The sequence below is a fragment of the Rhyacophila brunnea genome, unplaced genomic scaffold (assembly GCF_057557595.1).
Source record: "Rhyacophila brunnea isolate RB1 unplaced genomic scaffold, BYU_Rbru_1.0 scaffold_20, whole genome shotgun sequence".
In the NCBI taxonomy this organism is placed as follows: domain Eukaryota; kingdom Metazoa; phylum Arthropoda; class Insecta; order Trichoptera; family Rhyacophilidae; genus Rhyacophila; species Rhyacophila brunnea.
In genome coordinates, this window is record NW_028232860.1 from 6,953,482 (window position 1) to 6,975,730 (window position 22,249).

Consider the following 22,249-nt stretch of genomic DNA (forward strand, 5'->3'; position numbering starts at 1 on the left):
GTCATAAATTTATGAAAACAGAATATTTAACAAAACAAATTTGCCTAACGTACAGTCTAATTTAATAGTCTAACAAAAACAGTTTAAGTAAAACGTTACTTTTAACGGTATAAAATATTCCAATAATCCGTTAGGTCTATGCAATAAATTCAGTTCTATTTAAGAAATTAGTAAATTCACAGATGACTTCAGAAAAGTTTCAGAAAATATTTATACTGAACATCTGTAAATTTTGTTTAAAATGAAAATTGGCGTTAGATTGTTTTTAGGATGAAACCATTTTTTAATATGTGGATAATATTTTTATATCCATACAAAATTATATACTTAAACAAAAGTGATATTGCATAATGAAGGTGTATTATTTGTATTAGTCAAGATCTTGCATAACGTATATTGATTTATTTATCAATAAAAACAAAGGGTATTGATGATTGTTTCAATAGCTTTATAGATATTACTGGGCTAGATAAAAAAAAATAGTTGTCTACCCTTCGATGATCGGATAGGACCCGGATGATGATTAGGGAGTAGGTTTTTGTGGCAGGGTGAGGCTAAAGAAGTTGTATGACTAATTCCTCTAAAGCATGACCTTCTCTTCGTGAGCTTTCTTGACGATGGCCAGCTTGGAGTGAGGATCTTGGGCGTGGAGGGATGCGTAAGGAGGCTCGCGAGTACCGTGCAGGACCAAAGACCATTCGCGGAGCCATCCACGCTGTGGTGTCTTGGAATTAAAACTTGCCTGGAGAACAAATATAACGAATTATCAAACACAGTTTTTAATGAAAATTTGATCACAATAACTAATACAGTCACGACACATTGTACGAGTACCTAGTTCAAATAAATCTGATTTTCAAAGCTTTGGTTACTCAAAAAACTATTTTATACTACCAATGAATGGATTTCTCATGATCGATTTCAATAGAAAAATAATGTTGTATATACATGTGCATATTAACTCGCTATTGATTTATTTTGTAGATAGCAGTAGCGTGCAGTGTATTGGCAATTCGGCAATTGCAAAAATACACAGGTAATTTAAAATTTAAGTTGATATAGAATTTTTTTTCTTGATAATATTTTATAATAAGTAATATTAGCTTATTTTAATTATATCTGAATATATCTATAGACTGCATGCCACTGGTAGATAGCTATATGTACCTTCTAAGTGATTTGATATTTTAAAAAATGAACTCTCAATACATGAAATGGTTATTAATTAAATCTTGAAAAAACTATGCAGATTCAAAGTAATGTTTTAATATCTGTTAAAAAAAATTTTCAACGTTTACTAATTTTCTACCATATCTACTCTTTACTCACTTATGTAATATTAAATGTGTGTAATATTATTGTCGCACAATTGCGATATTTTAAAAATATTTCGATACAGCCAACACTATTGTACAAATTATTTAATATTATAAACCTTTTTCAATGCCTAGAATAATCTACAGTAAACATCTCCTACTTTATCGAAGTTATTTTGGATATTTGAAGAAATAAAGCATTTCTAGTTCGACATTGGAAGGTTTCATATGGTTGTCAAACATTTTATGCAAATGTGTTTTAAAGTTTTTCCTTTCGCCTTTTTTTACAATACAATTTCGTACTAGATAACAATTCAATAAATTAAAATTATAGCTATTATTATTTATTAAAGGCCGTCTGCAACATGTTGCATATCGGCAACATTAGATTTTATAGAAATTAAATAGATTTTACTAATCAACTATATTTCCCTTATTCACTAGCATTTCTCAAACTTCTTTTTTAAGTACAAAAAATCACATGTGAACGTAAATGAGAATGGGGGAGTGGACTTACTTCTAGGAGCCAGGTGCCCTGAGGATACTCTCCCCAGGTATGCGTCGTCATGAAAGGCCACTTGGTGAAGCCATCGCGACTGTCGTCGTCATTGGCCCGCCTACTTAGAATCATTGATCTGAAAACGCAAAAATGTTATATATTAGCATCAATAATCATAAAACTAACCTAATACAACGTCATTGTTTTCATCATGGAATGATCTTTGATAAAGGCGTTTTAACTTGTAAAAACACCATCATTCGACTTGACACCAACAAAGTAATAAAAAAACACTGGCAGAATGTTGCAATTCTATTTTGCGCACACAGTGGTGGCACATTAAGTTTCATGTGTTTTGTGAATGCCATCAAAACCACATCGATCAATTTGACGAGCTGCAGTTGAGACGAGTTTGCATGTATGATTATGGGTACTAACCGAGGAATAGCAAACGCGATGTATTTCTGATCGATGGGTCATGAATTCCAAGTAAAAGAAAATATACAATAAATCACTGTAGAGGGTCCACGTGACGTATAAACGCAGAACTTGAAGAAATCTTATATTATTCAGGAGCCTGAAAAATTAATAGATTTACTATAAAATGTGTTATTCTGATGTTTTTTTTCTCATTCTGAGTATTAATATTTCAATCACATAACTTAATATATGAATACTATAAAAGAGTATTTTTTAAATGCTATGATTCTAAATTTGAAAATAAAGTCATATTTCGTTTCATAAAATGTTTGCAGTTACAGAATTTTGTCAAATTATTATTTCCATACAAACATTGAGCTTAGTCATGTTTACTTAAGGGGGGACATGCTTAGCGTAGCTCAAAATGGAGCTTTTGTTCTATTTTCAAAGCATGATCCCGGACATACCTTAAACGTTGTAGATAATCTATTTATATAATTTTAAAGCTTTATTATCCTTTATATTTATTTTAAACATTTGATGACTGCATAAATTATTTTTATTACATAAAATAGTATTCTTTTAAACCTCTCGCTCTAATGTTTTAGAATATAGTCATATTTCAGTACATAAATGTGCAGCAGTGTTAAGATTTTTTACATTTATTAATTTTTAAACGCATTTGTAAAACTATCAGTATAATTTATATCAACATTATTATAGTGAAATATTTATAATAAAAGATTATATTGATAATCTCTGTGATCCCAAATTTGACAAGAATTGGGCATTGTATTATTCAAAAAATGGGCAAGATTAATACATTTGAAGATAATTCTAAAGATAGTCATTATAAGCTATGTCTTGACCATTCAAGTGTGATAAAAGTAAAATGATATTAACGCGCGTGTTTGAACATGTACCGTTTAAAAAAAAAATCGGTTAGGTACATGTTCAAACACGCGCGTTAACATCATTTTACTCCCTACTTCAATTATAGTTTGTCAATTTATGGCTACGGCCGTATGTTGTAGCTTAACCACTGGGGAATACCAAAAGAAATGGCGTATTTCAAAAAAACACTACCTTATTCTTATGTCAATAATTATTATAAAGCAATCATTATTCGTAGGATGTTTATCACACTTGATTGGTAAAAAATATAGCTTATAATTAGTATCTTTAGAATTATCTTCAAATGTGTTAATCTTGCCCATTTTTTGAATAATAAAATGCCTAATTCTTGTCAAATTTGGGATCACAGAGATTATCAATATAATTTTTTATCGTAAATATTTCACTATAATAATGTCGACATAAATTATACTGATGGTTTTATAAATGCGTTTAAAAATTAATAAATGTAAAAAATCTTAACACCACTGCACATTTATGTACTGAAATATGACTATATTCTAAAACATTAGAGCGAGAGGTTTAAGAGAATACTATGTTATTTAATAAAAATACTTTATGCAGCCATGAAATGCTTAAAATAAATATAAAGGATATTAAGGCTTCAAAATTATATAAATAGATTATCTACAACGTTTAAGGGATGTCCAGGATCATGCTTTGAAAATAGAACAAAAGCTCCATTTTGACCTACGCTGAGCACGTCCGCCCTTAACATTATATAGTAAAAAGTATTCAGTAAATTTTAGTAAAAATCCGTCATAATCAGCAAAGTCCATTGGTAGATCGTACGTTTGAGGAAATTGGAACAATTCGGGACCTGTACTTGCTATAATATAATTAAATAAATGCTTTGCAATTCCCATCTATCCAATTCCATCATGCGTTGCTTTCAGACAAATAGTTGATAACCTTGTCATTTATTTATTATGAATAAATGCTTCTTATAATTATTTTGATTAATTTTAATTTAGGCTCAAAGTTTATGTGGACGATGTGAAATTTAAGTTTAAATAATTTTAATATAACATGAGATATTATGTTTATGTTGTAGTTATGAAACCATTACAGACTTATTATTCGTCTGGACCTTGTGGCTGTGGATCTTCATTCGGACCGAATGATTTGGATTATAGGTAGTATATTCGGATATTAATTATATGGCAAGCAATCACAGTAGACTACCCAAATAAATATTTGATAATCGCGTTATTGTGCATTTTTTAGAATGACTTATTCGGTTCTAAGACGATTCGGCGCCGGGACAACTAGGCGCTACGCAATCTAATGCCATTCAAAAATAAATAGACGTTTGTGAAGTATTAGGTACTCCTAAAATATAAATTTAATACTAATATAATATTATGCACGCGTAAATAATGATTTGATTGTGCATTCGTTTAAGTTCCAATGAGAAGAGAGTTCTTTTTATTTTTATATAAAGCATTGGGCATAATAATTCTCAATCCGCAATAAAAAACATTATGTGAAGAGCAAAATCAATTAAAACTACTAAGTAGTAGAGAGCAACTTATTAAACATCCTCGTTTACTTTCTGTATCAAATCGTACTTAACGTCTATTTATTTCATTAATGAACGTTATTTCATTCGACAGTGCGGCGTCTACTTGTCCTGGCGTCCAGTTGTCCTAGTGCCAATTATTTGGTAATATAGACATACCCATAAATTTATGCTTCAAAATGTAATCAATGAATTGCGCTATAGTACCAATCATTTAAACCTAAGATTTTATGAAATATTTCTTATATGTACTGTCTCAGTACCTTATCATCTCGTGATAAGCTGTATGATTTACCTGGTTCCCATGGGGCTGGTAAGGAAGAGTTCCAGGTCACCCCTTCGCGTGGCATTCGCTGTGACAACTGCTTGAACATGCTCCAAGTAGCGGACGTCCGTGTCCTTTCCAAAGCAGGCATCTGTATTTATTTTCAGCAGTAATGATCGACCAGATGGAATTTCACTGAAAAAGAAGCAGTAAAATTTTAAAGTAAGTAAGTAATGAAACATTATAGTCTATGAGCGCGATGCAGAACCAAAATTAGGCGCGTTAGTTTATCAAATACGCGCCTAACTTTAAGAGAAAAATTTCGGCGACCTAAGTTCAGTGAGAAAAAACATACCTATATTATTCTTATAACAACGTTTATGTGGAAGATAGAAAGAACATTGTGATATGTTGTATTATTGTTAGAATGGCTGCTTCGAATTTTTCCGCTAGTGCCTCCGGTAGGTAGAGGTATTCTTCTTAATGTCGACAACTATGCATTTCGCTTTAAGTTGTATAAAAAGACCATGACTGAACTGAAATCTTGTCTGGATCGACCAGTGACGTCCCGTGGGGGTAGACAGATTGAGCATCCCTTGGGGGCGGCAGTTACCCGAAGGGCGGCAAATCGAGGAGAATCATTAGGTATATATAGAAATAGCTACCTAAACTTAGTAATAACGGAAATATCTTATGTATTAATTACTATAACAGGTTTAACAGGACTGTAATTTTTTTGTCGGGTTCGCGATGTCTAGTTTACTTACGTTGTCATTGGACGTCGCGTCCTTGGTGATCAACAATAACAAGCGCAGATTTGCGAGTTACATTTGAATTATAGGTAGGTTGGTTGTTTATTCAGTACAGATCTTGCAATCGATTTTTAACTAACTTCCCGACTAGCTAGACATTTGAAACTTTTAGAATATATCAGAACACGATGCCAATACTTTTAGCAATCTTTAAGTAGAATTGAATTCATTTTCAGTTAATTCTGTTTTGTATGAAAAGTTATTTCGGAAGAAATCCGTAATCCAATCCACTATTATTGGTTGCTAAGGGGTTGGTCCTACCAACTAAATTATTAATATATACATGCGTCTCTATGGAAATCAAAATGACATTTCAGTATTCTATATTTATTTGTTTGTTTGTTGCAAAATAGCAAAAAAAAGATTTGTTGACAATTGCCTTATTTGTCCTAAATTATTAATACATAGAATTGTCAAGTGTATATGATTGAACAGAAAATATACAAACGTGGTATATAAAAAGTTATTTTTATCTTGTAATTATTTTTTATATACTTAAGTATATTAATGTATTAAGAATCACAATGCAAAATGTGAGTTATGACTCTAGGCGACTCATATAAATGGAAATCGTAATTACTGAAGCAAACAGAAAGGAAAATGAGGTTGTTTAAACAATTCATTAAAAAACAACCAAATATTAATAATACAGTTGGGTAAGTATAAACTTAATACATTCCACAGTTACAGAAAAATTAAATAATTTACACACAAATATATCATTCTCATTAGTATATCAAATAATCTAACTGTCCGATACACAGCGTCATAAAATACCACACCTGTCTTGCAATGGGGTATCAAGGATACTGCAGTGTTGTGAGTGGCATTGTGGAACATGTTCAGAAGTTTTATTACTAGGTTTTAATACTATCTTAATACAACTTTCACTTACTGTGGCTGTGGTCCAACAAGGTTACCAGCCTCGCAATGATATCTTGCTGGGACCGTCCTCCAAGCCTTGGCGAGGGAGACCATCGCACCGGCGTCCAGAACTCCAAAGCCGAATAGATGATTGAACTCGAGACCCACACCGTTCATCGTCCAGTGGAAACGACCCTAAAATAAAGGAGAGAGGACTTTGTGTTATAATATTATTTTGAAATAACAATATAAGTTCCTAAAGATGTAAGATGGTAAAGCTTTCGTTTCTATGTAATGCCATGAAAACAGTGACTTACGCATGAGATTTTAAACCAGTGTTTGTCGAACTTTTTTTTACCTGACGGCGCTCTTAGGAAAGAGAATTTATTTCGTGACACACCAAACAATTCTCTCAAAAATCGTATTATAGGTAAAATATGAGATAGGCTGTTAAGGTCCGACATAAATAGTGCATACTAAGCTTTGCCAGTGATACTCATTTGTTTTCACTGAACTTACAATACAAACTGCAGATTGTGTTGGTTAAATTTAAAAATTGATTAAACCATGCCTAAACCGAACCATGATAGTTTAAGTATGCTATGGGCGATCCGACAAAAATAGGGGTCACTTTTTCAGTCATACTTGTTTGTTTCCGTTGAATTAAGAATACATATTACAGGTGGTGTTAGTTAGTTTTTTTTTAAATTCAATAAGCCCTTCCCACACCAAACCACAGTAGATAAAAATTATTCTTCTATCTATTAAGTATCTAAATATCTATAATGATGTATGATTTAATTGCATAATTTTGACTATTATGATATAATATTATGGCTTAGTTTATGCAGAGTTTAATTTAATTTTAAAAACTAACCAACACTATCTGCAAATTTTATTCTTAGTTCAATTAAAATCAATACGCATGACTGAAAAAGTTTAGTGTGCACTATTTATGTCTAATCTTAACAGCCTACCTCTACCCCTCGCCACTGTTACACACACACACAGATAAAACACAGCTCTAAACTATTATGTGTATTATCATGGACAATAATTTATTATAATCATTCTTATTTTTGTTTTAAATTTAATTTCCACGTACATGATTCGCAGAGATTGATGACCCACTCGTACAAGTGATGGAAAATATTCAGAAAAATATGTATCGAGATTTTATACTGTCTTATGAACATCTGATAAACTTTTTAATTTGTTTAAGGAAGCGTCTACGGATGGAAAACAAATAAGCCTTTGGGATTTTAACCTTTCCACAGTTTTAGCTTGTCGGTGAAATACTCGTATTATTTATATTTGCCTTTAATTGTAACGAATTTTTCTTTCTTTCGCGGCACACAGTTTGCCAGACACTGTTTTTGACAAAAATAAAGCACGTTATAAAACAACAGTTTATAACAATTTTCCGAAAAAAATATTTACCACAGGTTTATGTTAGCAAATGTTATCTTTTCGCAAACGCTTAGTAATTCAATCTCAGCGAAGACAACGGTTTCAATATTATGTAACAGAACACCATTATTTTCTTTAGAAATGTTTGTATTCAATTACTTTTCAAGTAACAATAATATAAACGTAGTTCGTAGTAGTATCACGAACGGGTAAGCTCTATTTGTTTTTCTACGAGTACTTAGAGCAGTGATTCCCAATTAGATTCCGTGCAACCCTGGGGCTCCGCGAGAATTAGTAAAATCTTGCGAAAAAAATACAACACGAAACCATTTTGGTAATAGCGTAATCATAAGATTTCACGTGGTCTATTGTAAAAAATAACAGCATTTAGAATTTTTAGATTAGGTATTGCGTCGTAGTATTGAAGTAGCGAGTGTTTTAAATTGGGCTGACATTATAAAAAATAATGTATTTACATAATATGTAGAAAATTGTAATAAAAGACAGAACTGTTTTTATATTATTGATGTTTAAGGCCCGTTTCACACGAGACACCGGTATCTAGACACCGAATTATTCAGCATTTGACACTGCAGTGGCTAATGCAGCCACCGAATAGCTAATTTGTCTCTGGCGTCAGAGCCAAAATTACATGTCCACGGTTTTGCACGAGTCACATATATTTTCGCGTCATAAATTATAAATACAAACAACGGAGACATAAAAACTGGCTGCGGTAATAAAAAAGTGTTTCGGCGGCTCGAGAGTGAAGCCGCCGACGGTACGGTGTAACGTGGCACGACACACGAGTGTCTCTGTCTGAACGCACTCATTAATTTATGTGTAAATGGCTTGACACAGGTGTCCCGTGTGAAACGGCTCAAATCGTGGAATCAAAAAGAACAAGTGAAAAGTGACTCATTCGATTCAAAACAAATGAAAAAAATAGTGAGTGAAAGCATGACTCTTTGTTTTTTTTTTAAACAAACGAAAATGCAGTAAACTGCATTAGGTACCGCTCGAGCTTTCATTTATTATTTTCGTCAATTACACGTCACTACACAATATAACTACCATAAACAAGAATTAACGGTATTCATTGTCAGTGTGTATTTGTCATTGGTGAGTGTACATAGTGCCTGAAGACACCGAAAGAGAATCCCGGATCGCAAAAAATGACTCAAATAGAATAGTACAAAACTTAAATCAATTGGAACCGAAAACTAATAGTATTAAGCATGTGGTATAGTGTACTGTGTCCCCTTATTTTGTAGCTACAGATTCTCGCGGACCTCTGTTGGAAATCACTGAATTACATTTTAAAATAAAGTATGATAATTATTGCAGCAAACCCTTTATTTAAAATTTAAATTTATTATTACACGTCGTGGGTTGGTGTATTGTTAAATAATGATAAAATACTTACAAGATAAAAAGAACTTTTTATATAAAACGTTTTTAAATTTTCTGTTGAATTATTATCCTCAATATGCTCAAACTTGTACTTGATATGAAGTAAATAAAAACACAAACAAACAAACAAATATAGAATACTGAAATTTCATTTTGATTTCCATAGTAACGCAGATATATATATTAATAATTTAATTGCTAGGACCACCCACTTAGCAACCAATAATAGCGGATTGGATTACGGATTTCTTCCGAAATAACTTTTCATATAAAACATAATTAACTGAAAATGAATTCAATTCTAGTTAAAGATGGCAAAAAGTATTAAAATAATGCATTGGCATCGTGTTCTGATATATTCTAAAAGTTTAAAATGTCTAGCTAGTCGGGAAGTTAGTTAAAAATCGAATGCAAGATTTGTACTGTATAAACAACCACCGGACAAACAAGAATACGAGCTAAGAAAAACGTTGTGAAATACTATGCGCTTTACGAAATATGGACATGTTAAGATTTTTATTTAGAATTTCACGCTAGGATAGATTCAAACAATGAAATGACTGGCGGCTTCCCGAGTTAAGTCGCAGATCTGACAATCTAATCTAGTAATTATGTTTTATTGCCTGTCCGAAGTCCCGAATTAAACCACTTTCCCGTCAGTAGAACTTAAACAATTTCTGTAACAAATAATAACTTTCTGTTTTCCCTATGGACGGTTCTCAAGCGGTCCGCCATTAAAACTTTTAATGACTTACAACGAACACAACACAAACCAAATAAATATAACTTACGTTTGACCAAGTACACACATAAATAAAGATTTTATTTCTGGAATGTTTTTCATCTAAAATACCCTTTTTGTGTGAAGAAGGAAATTTGAAATGATTAATGATACCATACAGAAGACACGATTATAAAGAAAAATAAAGTCCTTCCTGTATTCGATGTGAATTTTCTTATTCAGATTTATTCTAAAAATGGAATTAAATTTATTGAATTAATATATTTTTAAACTATGTGACGCCTAATTAACAATTTTAATTAGTGAAGAGGTTTTTCTCTCGCGGGTAACACAAAAATCCTGCGGTTGGTACTTCGAGAAAGCATACGGGTTTGATAAGTGGTGGGGGGGATCGTTCCTTGGCCGATCAATCTCCGATCGCTGGAAATTCTTTTCTGGTTGAACTTTGACACAAGAGGTCGTTGGAGGAGCGGTTCTGCGTGGCAGTCTGCCACGCAGTTGTAAATACGTTTCATTTTTATTATTAATTAATCTTAAGTTATTTGTTTTAATTATAACCTCACTCACATGTGGATATTTTGTTTAAGCTAGGTTAAGTTGCTGAGGAAATATTATAGTTTGCAGACGGTAGCGTGTCTTTTGTTTAACGTAAATATTCGTTCTTTATGTTATAATACCATCGTGTATAAACGATGGTGAATTCACTTCGGCGTTGTACCGCCATTATGTACTTTCGTAATTATTTGTTATTACGATATAGTACCATTGACTTTTAATTAAAATGTCATATTAAATACAGTGAGGTTAAATTATCACGGTGTTTCATTTAATTTAATTGTATCCTATAATATTATGTTCTTTTACGTTCTTTTCTTTCACAGAAAAGGCTTTGGCGTCCAGTTCGAGTTTAGTTTTCAATACTCGCAATTAACCGCTGCAACAGTATGATAAACACATCCATCGGATACCAATTGATTCCGATGGTCCTTTCCGTAACAGGATTGGAATTCACCAGAGAGATAGTGCGAAAACCCAGTACCCTGAGCTAGCGGTGCCTGTTATCCACATAGACTTGGATAACAGTGTTAATGGATCGTAGGTTGTATGTGGCCTAGATGTAATTATTTTTCTCTTAAGGTGACGCATCAGTGAAACGCCAAATAATTTCCAACTGTAGGCGCGACGAAATTTTGGACTCGCTGCCATTCCCTGAGAGAATCTCGAGTCAGAAGCACGTCACTTTGCTGCGTGATGGCGACGGGTCAATTAATTCTAAAATCGTGTAAAGATGACTAAAAACGTTACCCATTTACTTTAAAAAGAAAACATGTCAATGAATATATTATTATTGTTACTAATAGAACAATAAACAGAACATAAAATGAACGTATGTTGGATTTATATGAAAAATAATATTACTTTTGACAGGTGTCATTTGCACCCGCGACACGCAGTCCGCGCATCGCCTAGCAACGATCTTTTTAGACCGTGCCTCAACTAATGCATGGCCTTAACAACTAATAAAAGCAATAATAATATATTATATATAATATATTCTTTTTAACACCACAGCAGGCTTAGAGGCCTAATGACAGTAGTGTAGTGTAACGGTAGTGTATTTAGTAATATAAGTGAAATAAACACCCAGTCTTTGAGAAAATCACATATATATATATTGTGTTCTCACCGGGTCGAACCCGGAGCTTCCGGATGAAAGCTCAGTGCCTTATACACTGCACCACGATATACGCAACACCAACAATAAAAACAGTGAGTGAAGGTGTAAAATTAAATTATGTACTTATATGTAAATTTATTTATTTATAAAAAAAACAACAACATAACATTGTGGATATAATACATCAGAATTCAGGACGTTCATAACGTGAGATTTAAATTGAAAATAAAACTGGTTTTATTCAAAAAAAATATTTAAAATTACATATTATCTAATATACCTAATATAGCAAGTATTAGTTTTACAAGAAATAAAATACACACATAAAAACATAAACGATGTGATTACAAAAAAAAAATACACAGGATATCACTAATACTGTCCATGTCTTTGGGGAGCGCATTGTCTAGTCTTGCTTGCTAAACTACTCAAAACAGCGACTACATTGCCTCTTTGGATTTTTATGTTTATTCGCTATTTTAGGTACTCAGTTGAACGGGACTCATATGTTTTATCAGTTAAGCGACGACCGATATCAGTCACCGCCTTCAAAGTATTATTAATTAAATTAGATTACAGTTTATTCATAAATAATAATTACAAAACATTCAATAAAATTCTTCATTATAGTGAGAGGTTGTATGACAACAATAAATAATTAAAATCCATTTTTTACATATAAGTAGTGAGCATTACAAATTATTAATTTAAAACGTTCACAAAATGACATTTAGAAGCAAATAAATATTATTAAAACAGTATTATATAAAATAAATAGATCAGTAAAGTTATAAGTTATTAAGTGTAAATACAAAAAAATATAAATTAGATACAAGGAAGTACACCGAATGAGCAAAGTAGACCCTATTTTAAGCATTAATAAAACGATGCCCACCTATACTCATCCTCACGTAGGTGGAATATGTCAATATCCGAAGTGATTTAGTTGAACAGAGTTATTGCCCTCCCAATTGGCGTTACCAATGGCAGGTCAGTTCTGCATCTTGGGAGAACAAACTACTGATGCTCCCGATTTTTAAGATAGTTATCAGAGACACACAGGTCAATACTACCAATAATGGCAGAATTCTCATTTTCACCGCGTATAAGTCGGAAAAACGTGGCCAAATATAAATATCGTCTAGTGTTTAAACTAGCTCGAACAGCTCGAAGAAGGGACAATCGTTGGACAAATCTAGTCATTAAGTGGTACCCAAGAGGTAAGAAACGTCCGTAAGGTAGACCTAGAGGCCGCTGGATCGATGAAAAGATTGGACATTAAAGTTAAGCGCCCCCCACTGAAACCCGCCCCGTACCACACTCGGTCTTAATCGAGCGTATCGCGGGACCCTACAATTGGTGATGTGAGGCATCTGAAACAATTGGACTGGGAGTGTCCTGGGAGAAAATGCCCAAGACTTAGGCTGCTACGCTCAAAGTGAGCTCTGGCTGAATTTATGAGTTTACTTTAATGAAAAGTGCCAGGGAGAAACGCACAAGGAAATTACGAAAAGAAGATGAAGTTACATTGTGTATATAGCAAAGAAAACGAAGCTAATCATACGGACAGCAAAAATTATGTGAAGAGATCTTCACCCCCGCAGTAAGACGCCGCAATTTTTTTTAAATCAAGATAATTGGCCTTAGTAGTTACCAAGTCGAACGGGCCAATGGACCCAACAGTTGGTTGGACCGACTTGTGCATTTCCTCCCGTTCGGAGCACATACTCAGAGGATGTGGTTGGCATCCTGTATTTCCCCTCCGCATGTCCAAGCTCAAAAAGCCTGTCAGCGAAACCACCGTAGATTGGACAGGCCTTCATCCAGCAGTGGATAGATTCAGGCTGATGATGATCATGTAAAGCGTAAGCATATCTAAGAGAAAGCCAGTTGGATATAGCCACGAAAAGTATACATTGCTTTTGTATTGATATAGTTTGAGAGGTGATGTAGCTCTTAATCGGAATACGATATATATATGTAGCTTCGAACTCATACCACAAAATAAGTGAATGGTTGACAAAGCAATCACCATATTAAAGTATATCAACAGATATCCTTAAAATGATCCGCTACGAAATGAAAATGATGATTTACCGGCTTCGGATTTCAAATATCAAGGTTTTAAATTATAAATTACAAAATGTATTTTAATCTAGAGAGAATTGTTTTAAAATGAACTGAAAGCTTTGTTGGAAACGAACGAGAAATTATACCCTGGGGGGCAATTTATTATTTAAGAAATTTAATACGTCATTACATGAATAGCTGAATCCATACAACCACGAAAACTTTATTACAATACAATGACGTCGGTAGACATATTTTCAAAGTTAAAACAAAATTTTCAAGGAGAATAAACTAATATCAAATGGAAACGAATAATGGCAATTGATACAATTTTCCGACACTGTGTTAAGTTTGAGACCGGGGATGAAGTAAACGTTGAAGTGATGAAGTAAAAGTTTTTCAGTCAACGTCCCATAGCTTTTTTATTTGTAAAACTATACAATGAAAGTTGATGACGTAGATTCTGTGATTATTTCGAAATATACCTTAATCAATACGTCAGCTGAATGCAGAACTATTCTATCTCACATTTGAATTATTTTGCAGAAGAGTTTTTTGAAACAGCCTACTTCAGTTATTTATTATTTATATAAACAAGTATATGCACCATTTTTTTCACCAATAATTCTACTAAAATATGATGCATACACTCAATAATAAAAATAATAAGTTGTTTCAAAGAACTCTCTCGTAAAAAAAAAATCAAATGTAAGTTAGAATAGATCTTCATTCAGCTATTATAATTTATTGTTTCAAAGTAAGATAGATTCTTCAATCCTCATATAAAAAAAAAACTGATCTATGTGGAGCGCATATAGCGCGGGGATCATGCTGACAGGGCTTTAGGCTGGGGATCCGGATCAACCAGTTAAGTGAAATAAACACACAAAAATTTTACCGTAATAATAAAAAGTCGCCTGCAGCGCTATTTCATTTAAAGAATATGAATATTTAAAAATATATCGATGTGTGATCCAATTTGATGTGATTTGAAGATCGACATACTAAATTAAATGATAATAATTATGGTGTAGAATTTTATTTTAAAATTATTTTTTCCTTTCTACTAAAGATGGCTATTATTTATTCAATATGGTGAAGGGGTTCATGTTACTTGGTTACCACACAAGGGTCGCGATCAGTGTTCCTTAATATTATGAATTATGATGCTGGGTGCCGATAACTCTATACTTAATTCAAATGGATTTATTTAAAAATACAAAAAATGTTAAAAATACCGCGGAATAGTAAGGATACTACTGTACTTGGTCCGCCAAACATCCTGGCCTGGGAGGGCCGCTTCAGGATGTGGGAGCCATGACGGGGGTATTTATAACATTAATTATTTAATTAAAAACAAAAAACCGATATAATATCGTGTCAAGTACATGATTAATCAGTATATTGTATAATAATTTCCAGGCCAGGTATATTTCATGACTTAGAGGCCATCCATTGACTGAAACCGTATGCGGTTTAGAACCGTTTACCATACTCAACTTATGATTTCTGTTCATGGAAATATATGTTCACAAATTATATTATAAACATTAGATCTTGTCCGTTTATACCATACACTTACAAACTTAGTGAAAATATATTTTCATGAACAAGAATCATAAGTTTTAGTATGGCACACGATACTAAACCGCATACAGTTTCAGTCCATGGATGGCTTTTATAATCGACTGTCAGTCTTTGGATTCGGCAGTAGTTTACGATATAAACTGTCACGGATGTCTGAAGGTTACATGTTAATTGTACAAAAAAACATTTCACCGTAGCACAGTTAGCCGTGAGCTTTCCATTGGAAAGAGATGACCGTATACTATACGGTCTCCAATTTTATTGGATCCAATATGAACATTAATCATTGCTGATTTTGGCAGAATTCATGAATTCAAGAATGAAAACCTAACCTTACCTAACAAAATCCAGTATATCGGATATTTTCAAAAAAAATTGCTGCTGGCTTCCTGTAAACGAGTGTAAACCGACAAGAACTGTGTTTTATTTACATATGAATTTTACTATTTTATTATACGACCCAAAGAGGTTGGACGGTCTTTAATATACGACCATAATATTATATTTCCGATACAACATTTCACTGTGAAGTATGATACGGCGAACTGCATAGGTATGTACAAATTTCAGGACACGATGCCTGAAGAAGTATATAAGCCAGACGTCGCGGATGATTAAAATAGTGTGTGAGTGAATTCGGCGATACCAATACCAGCGATTTACGAATTCTCGCATATTGTCAAGGTACTTTGTCAAAACTAGTGGTATTTTCCACGCTTGGTAGAAGTGGTAATTGATACCCGAATCCCGACACTGTTATTATTTATTAAGGACGATGCGACATGTCATGGATTCCATTTTTTTTTGGCAAAATCCAATCCAACCGATTTGGTTTATCTGATGACAGCCAACACCGTGTACTATCAAAATATTGATAAGTATTTTTGGTACTGTTCGGTTATGAGGAATACAGCGGAAAACACATTTTTAAAATAGCCGATATACTGGATTATTTGTTAGGTTAACCTAACCTAACCTAACCTAACCCAACCAAACCTAACCTAACCCAAACTAACAAATAATCCAGTATATCGGGTATTTTCAAAATGTGTTTTCCGCTGTATTCCTCATAACCGAACAGTACCGTATTTTTCATATTCATAATCATTTTACAACGTTTTTATTAGTTCGTATTCTTATTTGTCCGATGGTTGTTTGTCCGGTACAAATCTTGCAATCGATTTTTAACTAACTTCCCGACTAGCTAGACATTTGAAACTTTTAGAATATATCAGAACACGATGCCAATGCATTTTTTTAATACTTTTAGCCATTTTTAAGTAGAACTAAATTCATGTTCAGTTAATTGTGTTTTGTATGAAAAGTTGTTTCGGAAGAAATCCGTTATCCAATCCACTATTATTGGTTACTAGGAAATTATTAATATATACGTGCGTTACTATGGAAATCAATAGTGTCAAAATGATATTTCAGTATTATTTCTATCAAATACAATTTTTTTTTGATCGTTTAAGCTAGTCAAGTCAAGTTTATATGATTCAACAGAAAATTTCAAAACGTTGTATATAAAAAGTTCTTTTTATCTTGTAATTATTTAGTGTTTGTTTGAAGGAGGAAAAGTCAAAAAAATTCAAATTATACACCTTTAACTTAACTTTAAGTTAATATGAAAAAAATAACGTCGATTTATACACCATGTTAATGAGATATAATTTAAGCTTTGGGAATAAAATTCTAATGCAAAATAAAACGGTATGTGGTGATTAGGGAATCCAATCCCGAGCCAAAATTCTGATCCCGGGATTTCGGGATTACAATTTGACAATCCCGGGATCCCGGGACTGGTCCCGGGATTAGCATTTTTTTCCATTGTTAATATAAAATTTTTATTTTTACAAATAACATTGATAAAATCGGTCAAAATAAATCTAGTATAATTTATACTATTTAAGACATTTATTGTTAATATTGTAGACGTTCAATCTTGGAAATACACAAGTTTAATGGAGTAAATAATATTGTTATATAAACAATAATGTGAATTTAATATGAGATTGCTGTTTCTGATAGTAAAGACATAAGAATGGATTAGCGAGATTTAAAATAGTAAAGCAAATAATCATGGCGTACTTATGGCCTTTCCGCTTCATAAATCTAATAAGTCAGCCAAATATGAAACTGCCGTAAAACGTATGATATCATGGCAGAATTACTTTGTTAAAAGTGCGAAGCATTGTTTTTTTCCAATCTTTCTCATTTTTAATAATTTATGTGAAAAAATAAAATGAATCGGCAACCTACACATGGGTAGGTATAAATCAAACTTCATTCAAACTCAGTTTATTTCTAATGTAGTTTCTTTTCTTCTGCTATATTTTCGCTTTTATTTTATTTTCCATAAAAATTTATAAAAAAATCAATCCCGAAATCCCGGGATTATGTTTATCAATCCCGGGATTCAAAGGTATCGAAAATAACTCGGGATCCCGGGATTGGAATCCCTAGTGGTGATGTTAAAATTATTTTTGCTTTCAACAGAAATTATAAATTATATTATGTCACTACTTATTCTCGTTTAATCCGCAGAACCACAATTATTGTGCTAATAATTTTAAACAATTTACCTTAGCATCGAATAATGAATTCCTCTTGGATGTTAATACTGTCAAATGTTGAATATCTCTCCACGTCAAGCTGGGACTGAAATAAAAATTATACATTTTCAATCAGTAAAATCCAAAATCGTACACGAAAACACGTAGGTATTCTGACAATTGACCACTGTGAAGGATTTCTTGTGCTGATGATTTCACAAGCTTATTCAATAAATTATTAACTGAAATTACAATTGCATTAAAAGCAATAATAATAATTTATTTTGTGTAACTGTCAATTCATGGTGAAAATGCATTGTATTATTAATTTTAATAAAAACGCAAATTTTATTAAGTATACTGATTCCACGATTCCATAACTTTTTATTACAGCGTTTTTATTAGCTCGTATTCTTGTTTGTCCGGTGGTTGTTTGTCCAGTACAAATCTTGCAATCGATTTTTAACTGACTTCCCGACTAGCTAGACATTTGAAACTTTTATAATATATCAGAACACGATGCCAATGCATTCTTTTAATACTTTTAGCCATCTTTAAGCAGAATTGAATTCATTTTCAGTTAATTCTGTTTTGTATGGAAAGTTATTTCAGAAAAATCCGTAAAAAGTAAAAGACTATTATTGTTTGCTAAGGGGGTGGTCCTAGCAACCAAATTATTAATATGTAGGTACGTGCGTTACTATGAAAATCAAAATGAAATGTCAAAATGGCATTTCAGTATTCTATATTTGTTTGTTTGTTTTTTATTTACTTCATATCAAGTACAAGTTTGAGCATATTGAGCATAATAATTCAACAGAAAATTTAAAAACGTTGTAGGTATATAAAAAGTTTTTTTTTATCTTGTAATTATTATTAATTAACTTGAATGGTTTCGTCCGCTTCAGAGGGATATTTTCAACTAATATAGGTAATATAAAATAAAACATACATTTATAATAAACAGCTTCAAAAAACATTTGTGAATGTTTTTGTCTCGTTTTTGAATTTGTATGTTGTATATTATATGTTCTAGTATAGGTATATATTGCTTGAATCTTTGGTTTGTCGAAGTCATGTTATCGTATTTGTCTTGCGTATCGGGCTCGGATATCTGCCAGGCGCGCACACGATGAAGGGTGGTTGGTGTCCGAACCTACCCCAAGAACGGAAAATTTTGTAGGTAAATGGAAGAATGGACTTATTTTTCAACTTTGTCTGGGCGTCAACCCTCAAGAAGGTAGTTTTTCATATGTTTGTATCGAAGTATTGTAATTATTACATTAAGTTACACTTCTTAACAGTCAAAACTGTCTATCTCACGCTAAAATATAGCACATCCAAAAGAGGTGCTGTTATAACATAGCACTTATTTTAAAAAGTTCAACTAATTTATTGTAATTGTTACAATAAGTGCTAATACTTTGATACAAAATTACCCTCGATAGCTGCTGTAGCGGCCGATAGCAGTCTTCTGTATAGAATAGATGCGCTGGTTGGCGTGCACTAAGACTATAGTGTGTGTGATTCCTATTTTGATATATATATATTACGGTTAATTCTTTCAAGATTTTTTCGCTCGTCGTAAAATATCGCAAACTTTTTGAAAGCTGCGGAATTTTCCCTCATAGATACCAAGTCGCAATGGCCTACTGCTCCAACTGAGGGCAGACTGACTAGATTAGTATATATCATAGTTTTATTATAAATAAGAAAATAAAAAGAATGAGTTTTCCACTTACTTAGCTTCAAGCGCAAGAGCGAAGACGCCGGCAGCCTCTGGTGCTGCGGCACTGGTTCCCGAATGTGTCGTCGTGCACTTTCCGTAGAGGTCTGTCGTAGCAACGCCAGTGGCAGGATCCTTGGCTCCATTGCTAAATGTGGAGGCCAGGGTACTTGAACAAGATTCGTCGTAGTGGGCATTCTGACCGTCGTTTATAGCGCTGGAAATTAAAGCATTATAATATTTTTAAAGTCGTACGGAAACGATTGACCGAAGTTCACATCTAATATATACAAAATAATATTTGTTTGTGTGTTTGTTTGTTTGTTTGTTTGTTCGTATTGAATGCACTGCCATACCGTTCATCCGATTGCGATAAAACTTTGTTAACTTATTGCTTAAAAATGAATGTCTGTCTGTCTGTATGCCTGTTTGTCTGTCTGTCTTTCTGTCTGTCCCGTATGCGTTCCTATACCATTCATCGGATTACGATGAAATTTTGGTAAGTGGTTGTATGTACACCCGCAAAGGTTTCTGAATTAGAAAAATCATCATCTTCTTCTTCTTCATCATTCTATTTTCTTTTATTCGTATGGTTCCTATACCATTCATCCGATTGCAACGAAACTTTCGTCAGTTATTGTACACACACCCGCAAAGGTTTCTAAATTAGAAAAACCATCTTCTTCTACTTCTTCTTCATTATATCTTCTTTTATTCGTATGGTTCCTGTACCATTCATCCGATTGCGATGAAACCTTCGTCAGTTGTTGTGGTAACGCCCGCAAAGGTTTCTCAATAAGTACTACTATCTTCTTCTTCATCATCATTCTATCTTCTTTTATTTGTATGGTCCCTATACCATTCATCCGATTGCGATGAAACTTTCGTTAGTGGTTGTGCCAACACCTGCAAAGGTTTCTGAATTAGTACAACCATCTTATTCTTCTTCTTCATTATATCTTCTTTTATTCGTATGGTTCCTACACTAATCATCCGATTGCGATGAAACCTTCGTCAGTTGTCGTGGTAACACCCGCAAAGGTTTCTGAATTAATACAACCATCTTCTTCTTTTATTTTATGTTCTTCCATTCATCCGATTGCAATAAAACTTTCGTCAATAATTGTGCCAAAACCTGCAAAGGTTTCTGAATTAGAATAACCATCTCTTTCTTATTCTATTTGCAATGAAATTTTGGTGAGTTGTCGTGCGCATGCCCACGAAGATTTTTGGATTAGAAAATCATCTACTTCTTCTATTCGTATGCGTTCCTATAACATTCAACCGATTGCGATGAAACTTTTGTGAGTTGTTGTGCGTACACCTGCGAAGGTTTCTAAATTAGTATTATATAAAATACAACGTTTATTGTTTGTTTGTTCCATGCAATTTTGATTTTTTTTACTACATATTAATAACGTTTGCATCATAGACTATATATACATCTAGACACCACCCGTTGCATTGCTAAATGAAGCTGCGTGCCATGCGTTTGGTTTGTGAGCGAGCGAACGCATTTGTCTACAAATGTTCGAGACCATAGACCATTTCGGTAGTGCTCGCCCAAAGTGCTCGCACTAGACGCTCAGAATTAAAATATAATTTTCTATTTTTTTTACGTTATATAGTATTTTTAAGCGGTCAAAATGCAACCATTAGGTAAAGATATCCATAATTTAAGTTATTTTAAAGAAACATTAGGTCACTGATAATATATATAATAATATACAAATAAATTATCATGAACATGTATCAACTTACCTATGAAAAGTAATACCATATTCTTGCTTATCAGTATGGCTACCATATTTTAATACAACACACAGAACCATCTTTCCTACTTAATTAGCAAAAAATATTTACCATTGACTTTATGTCTAACACAAAAAATAGCAATTTAGCAACACGAGCTACGATGCTACGTGAAGCGATTCTCCACGATTTGTTGGCGATACTTTTATAAACTAACGAAAACATATATAGACCTTTTATCTTACTCTAGCGCGTGTCGCAGAGATTATAAGGGTGCCGAATACTTTCTCACTCGCACTCATGCATCGTTTTTGTTCAGGCCTTGGTTTGCATACTTTGGATTCGATTTTAATTTAGTGGTCTTTTGTTTGACCTATACTCCTATTAGAATTATTTTCATATTGCCATATTGTATAACACAGATATTTTAATATTAAAAAAAAATTACCTCTTAATATTTTTTAAATATCTAAGATAAATATAACCACGAAGCGACCCTGTGCGAAGCCGGGTACTTCAGCTAGTACATTATAAAATCGTGTATGCCTTATGTAAATAAATTATCAAGACATAGTCTTGGATTCAAGTCGGCTGTCAGTTTGAAAGAAAAGCAAATTATCCATATAACCCTTTTACACGTGCTTGGATTTACTGCTGACAGTACGTATCATCGCAGCCATAACAAGAAAATGCACATGTAAAG

At 32.9% G+C, this 22,249-nt stretch overlaps 1 protein-coding gene across 1 annotated transcript in view; it reads right to left on the minus strand.

Annotated features, from left to right (window-relative positions):
• Positions 1-22,249, minus strand: part of amon (prohormone processing protease amontillado) — a 286,761-nt gene continuing 264,512 nt past the window's right edge. The window contains exons 9-14 of the mRNA XM_085948103.1: positions 19,811-20,011; positions 18,099-18,174; positions 6,645-6,808; positions 4,968-5,132; positions 1,834-1,951; positions 1-742 (exon numbers count right to left, since the gene is read on the minus strand). Coding sequence (XP_085804229.1) covers positions 581-742; positions 1,834-1,951; positions 4,968-5,132; positions 6,645-6,808; positions 18,099-18,174; positions 19,811-20,011 — 886 coding nt within the window. The 3' untranslated portion in view covers positions 1-580. The remainder of the gene's footprint in view (positions 743-1,833; positions 1,952-4,967; positions 5,133-6,644; positions 6,809-18,098; positions 18,175-19,810; positions 20,012-22,249) is intronic.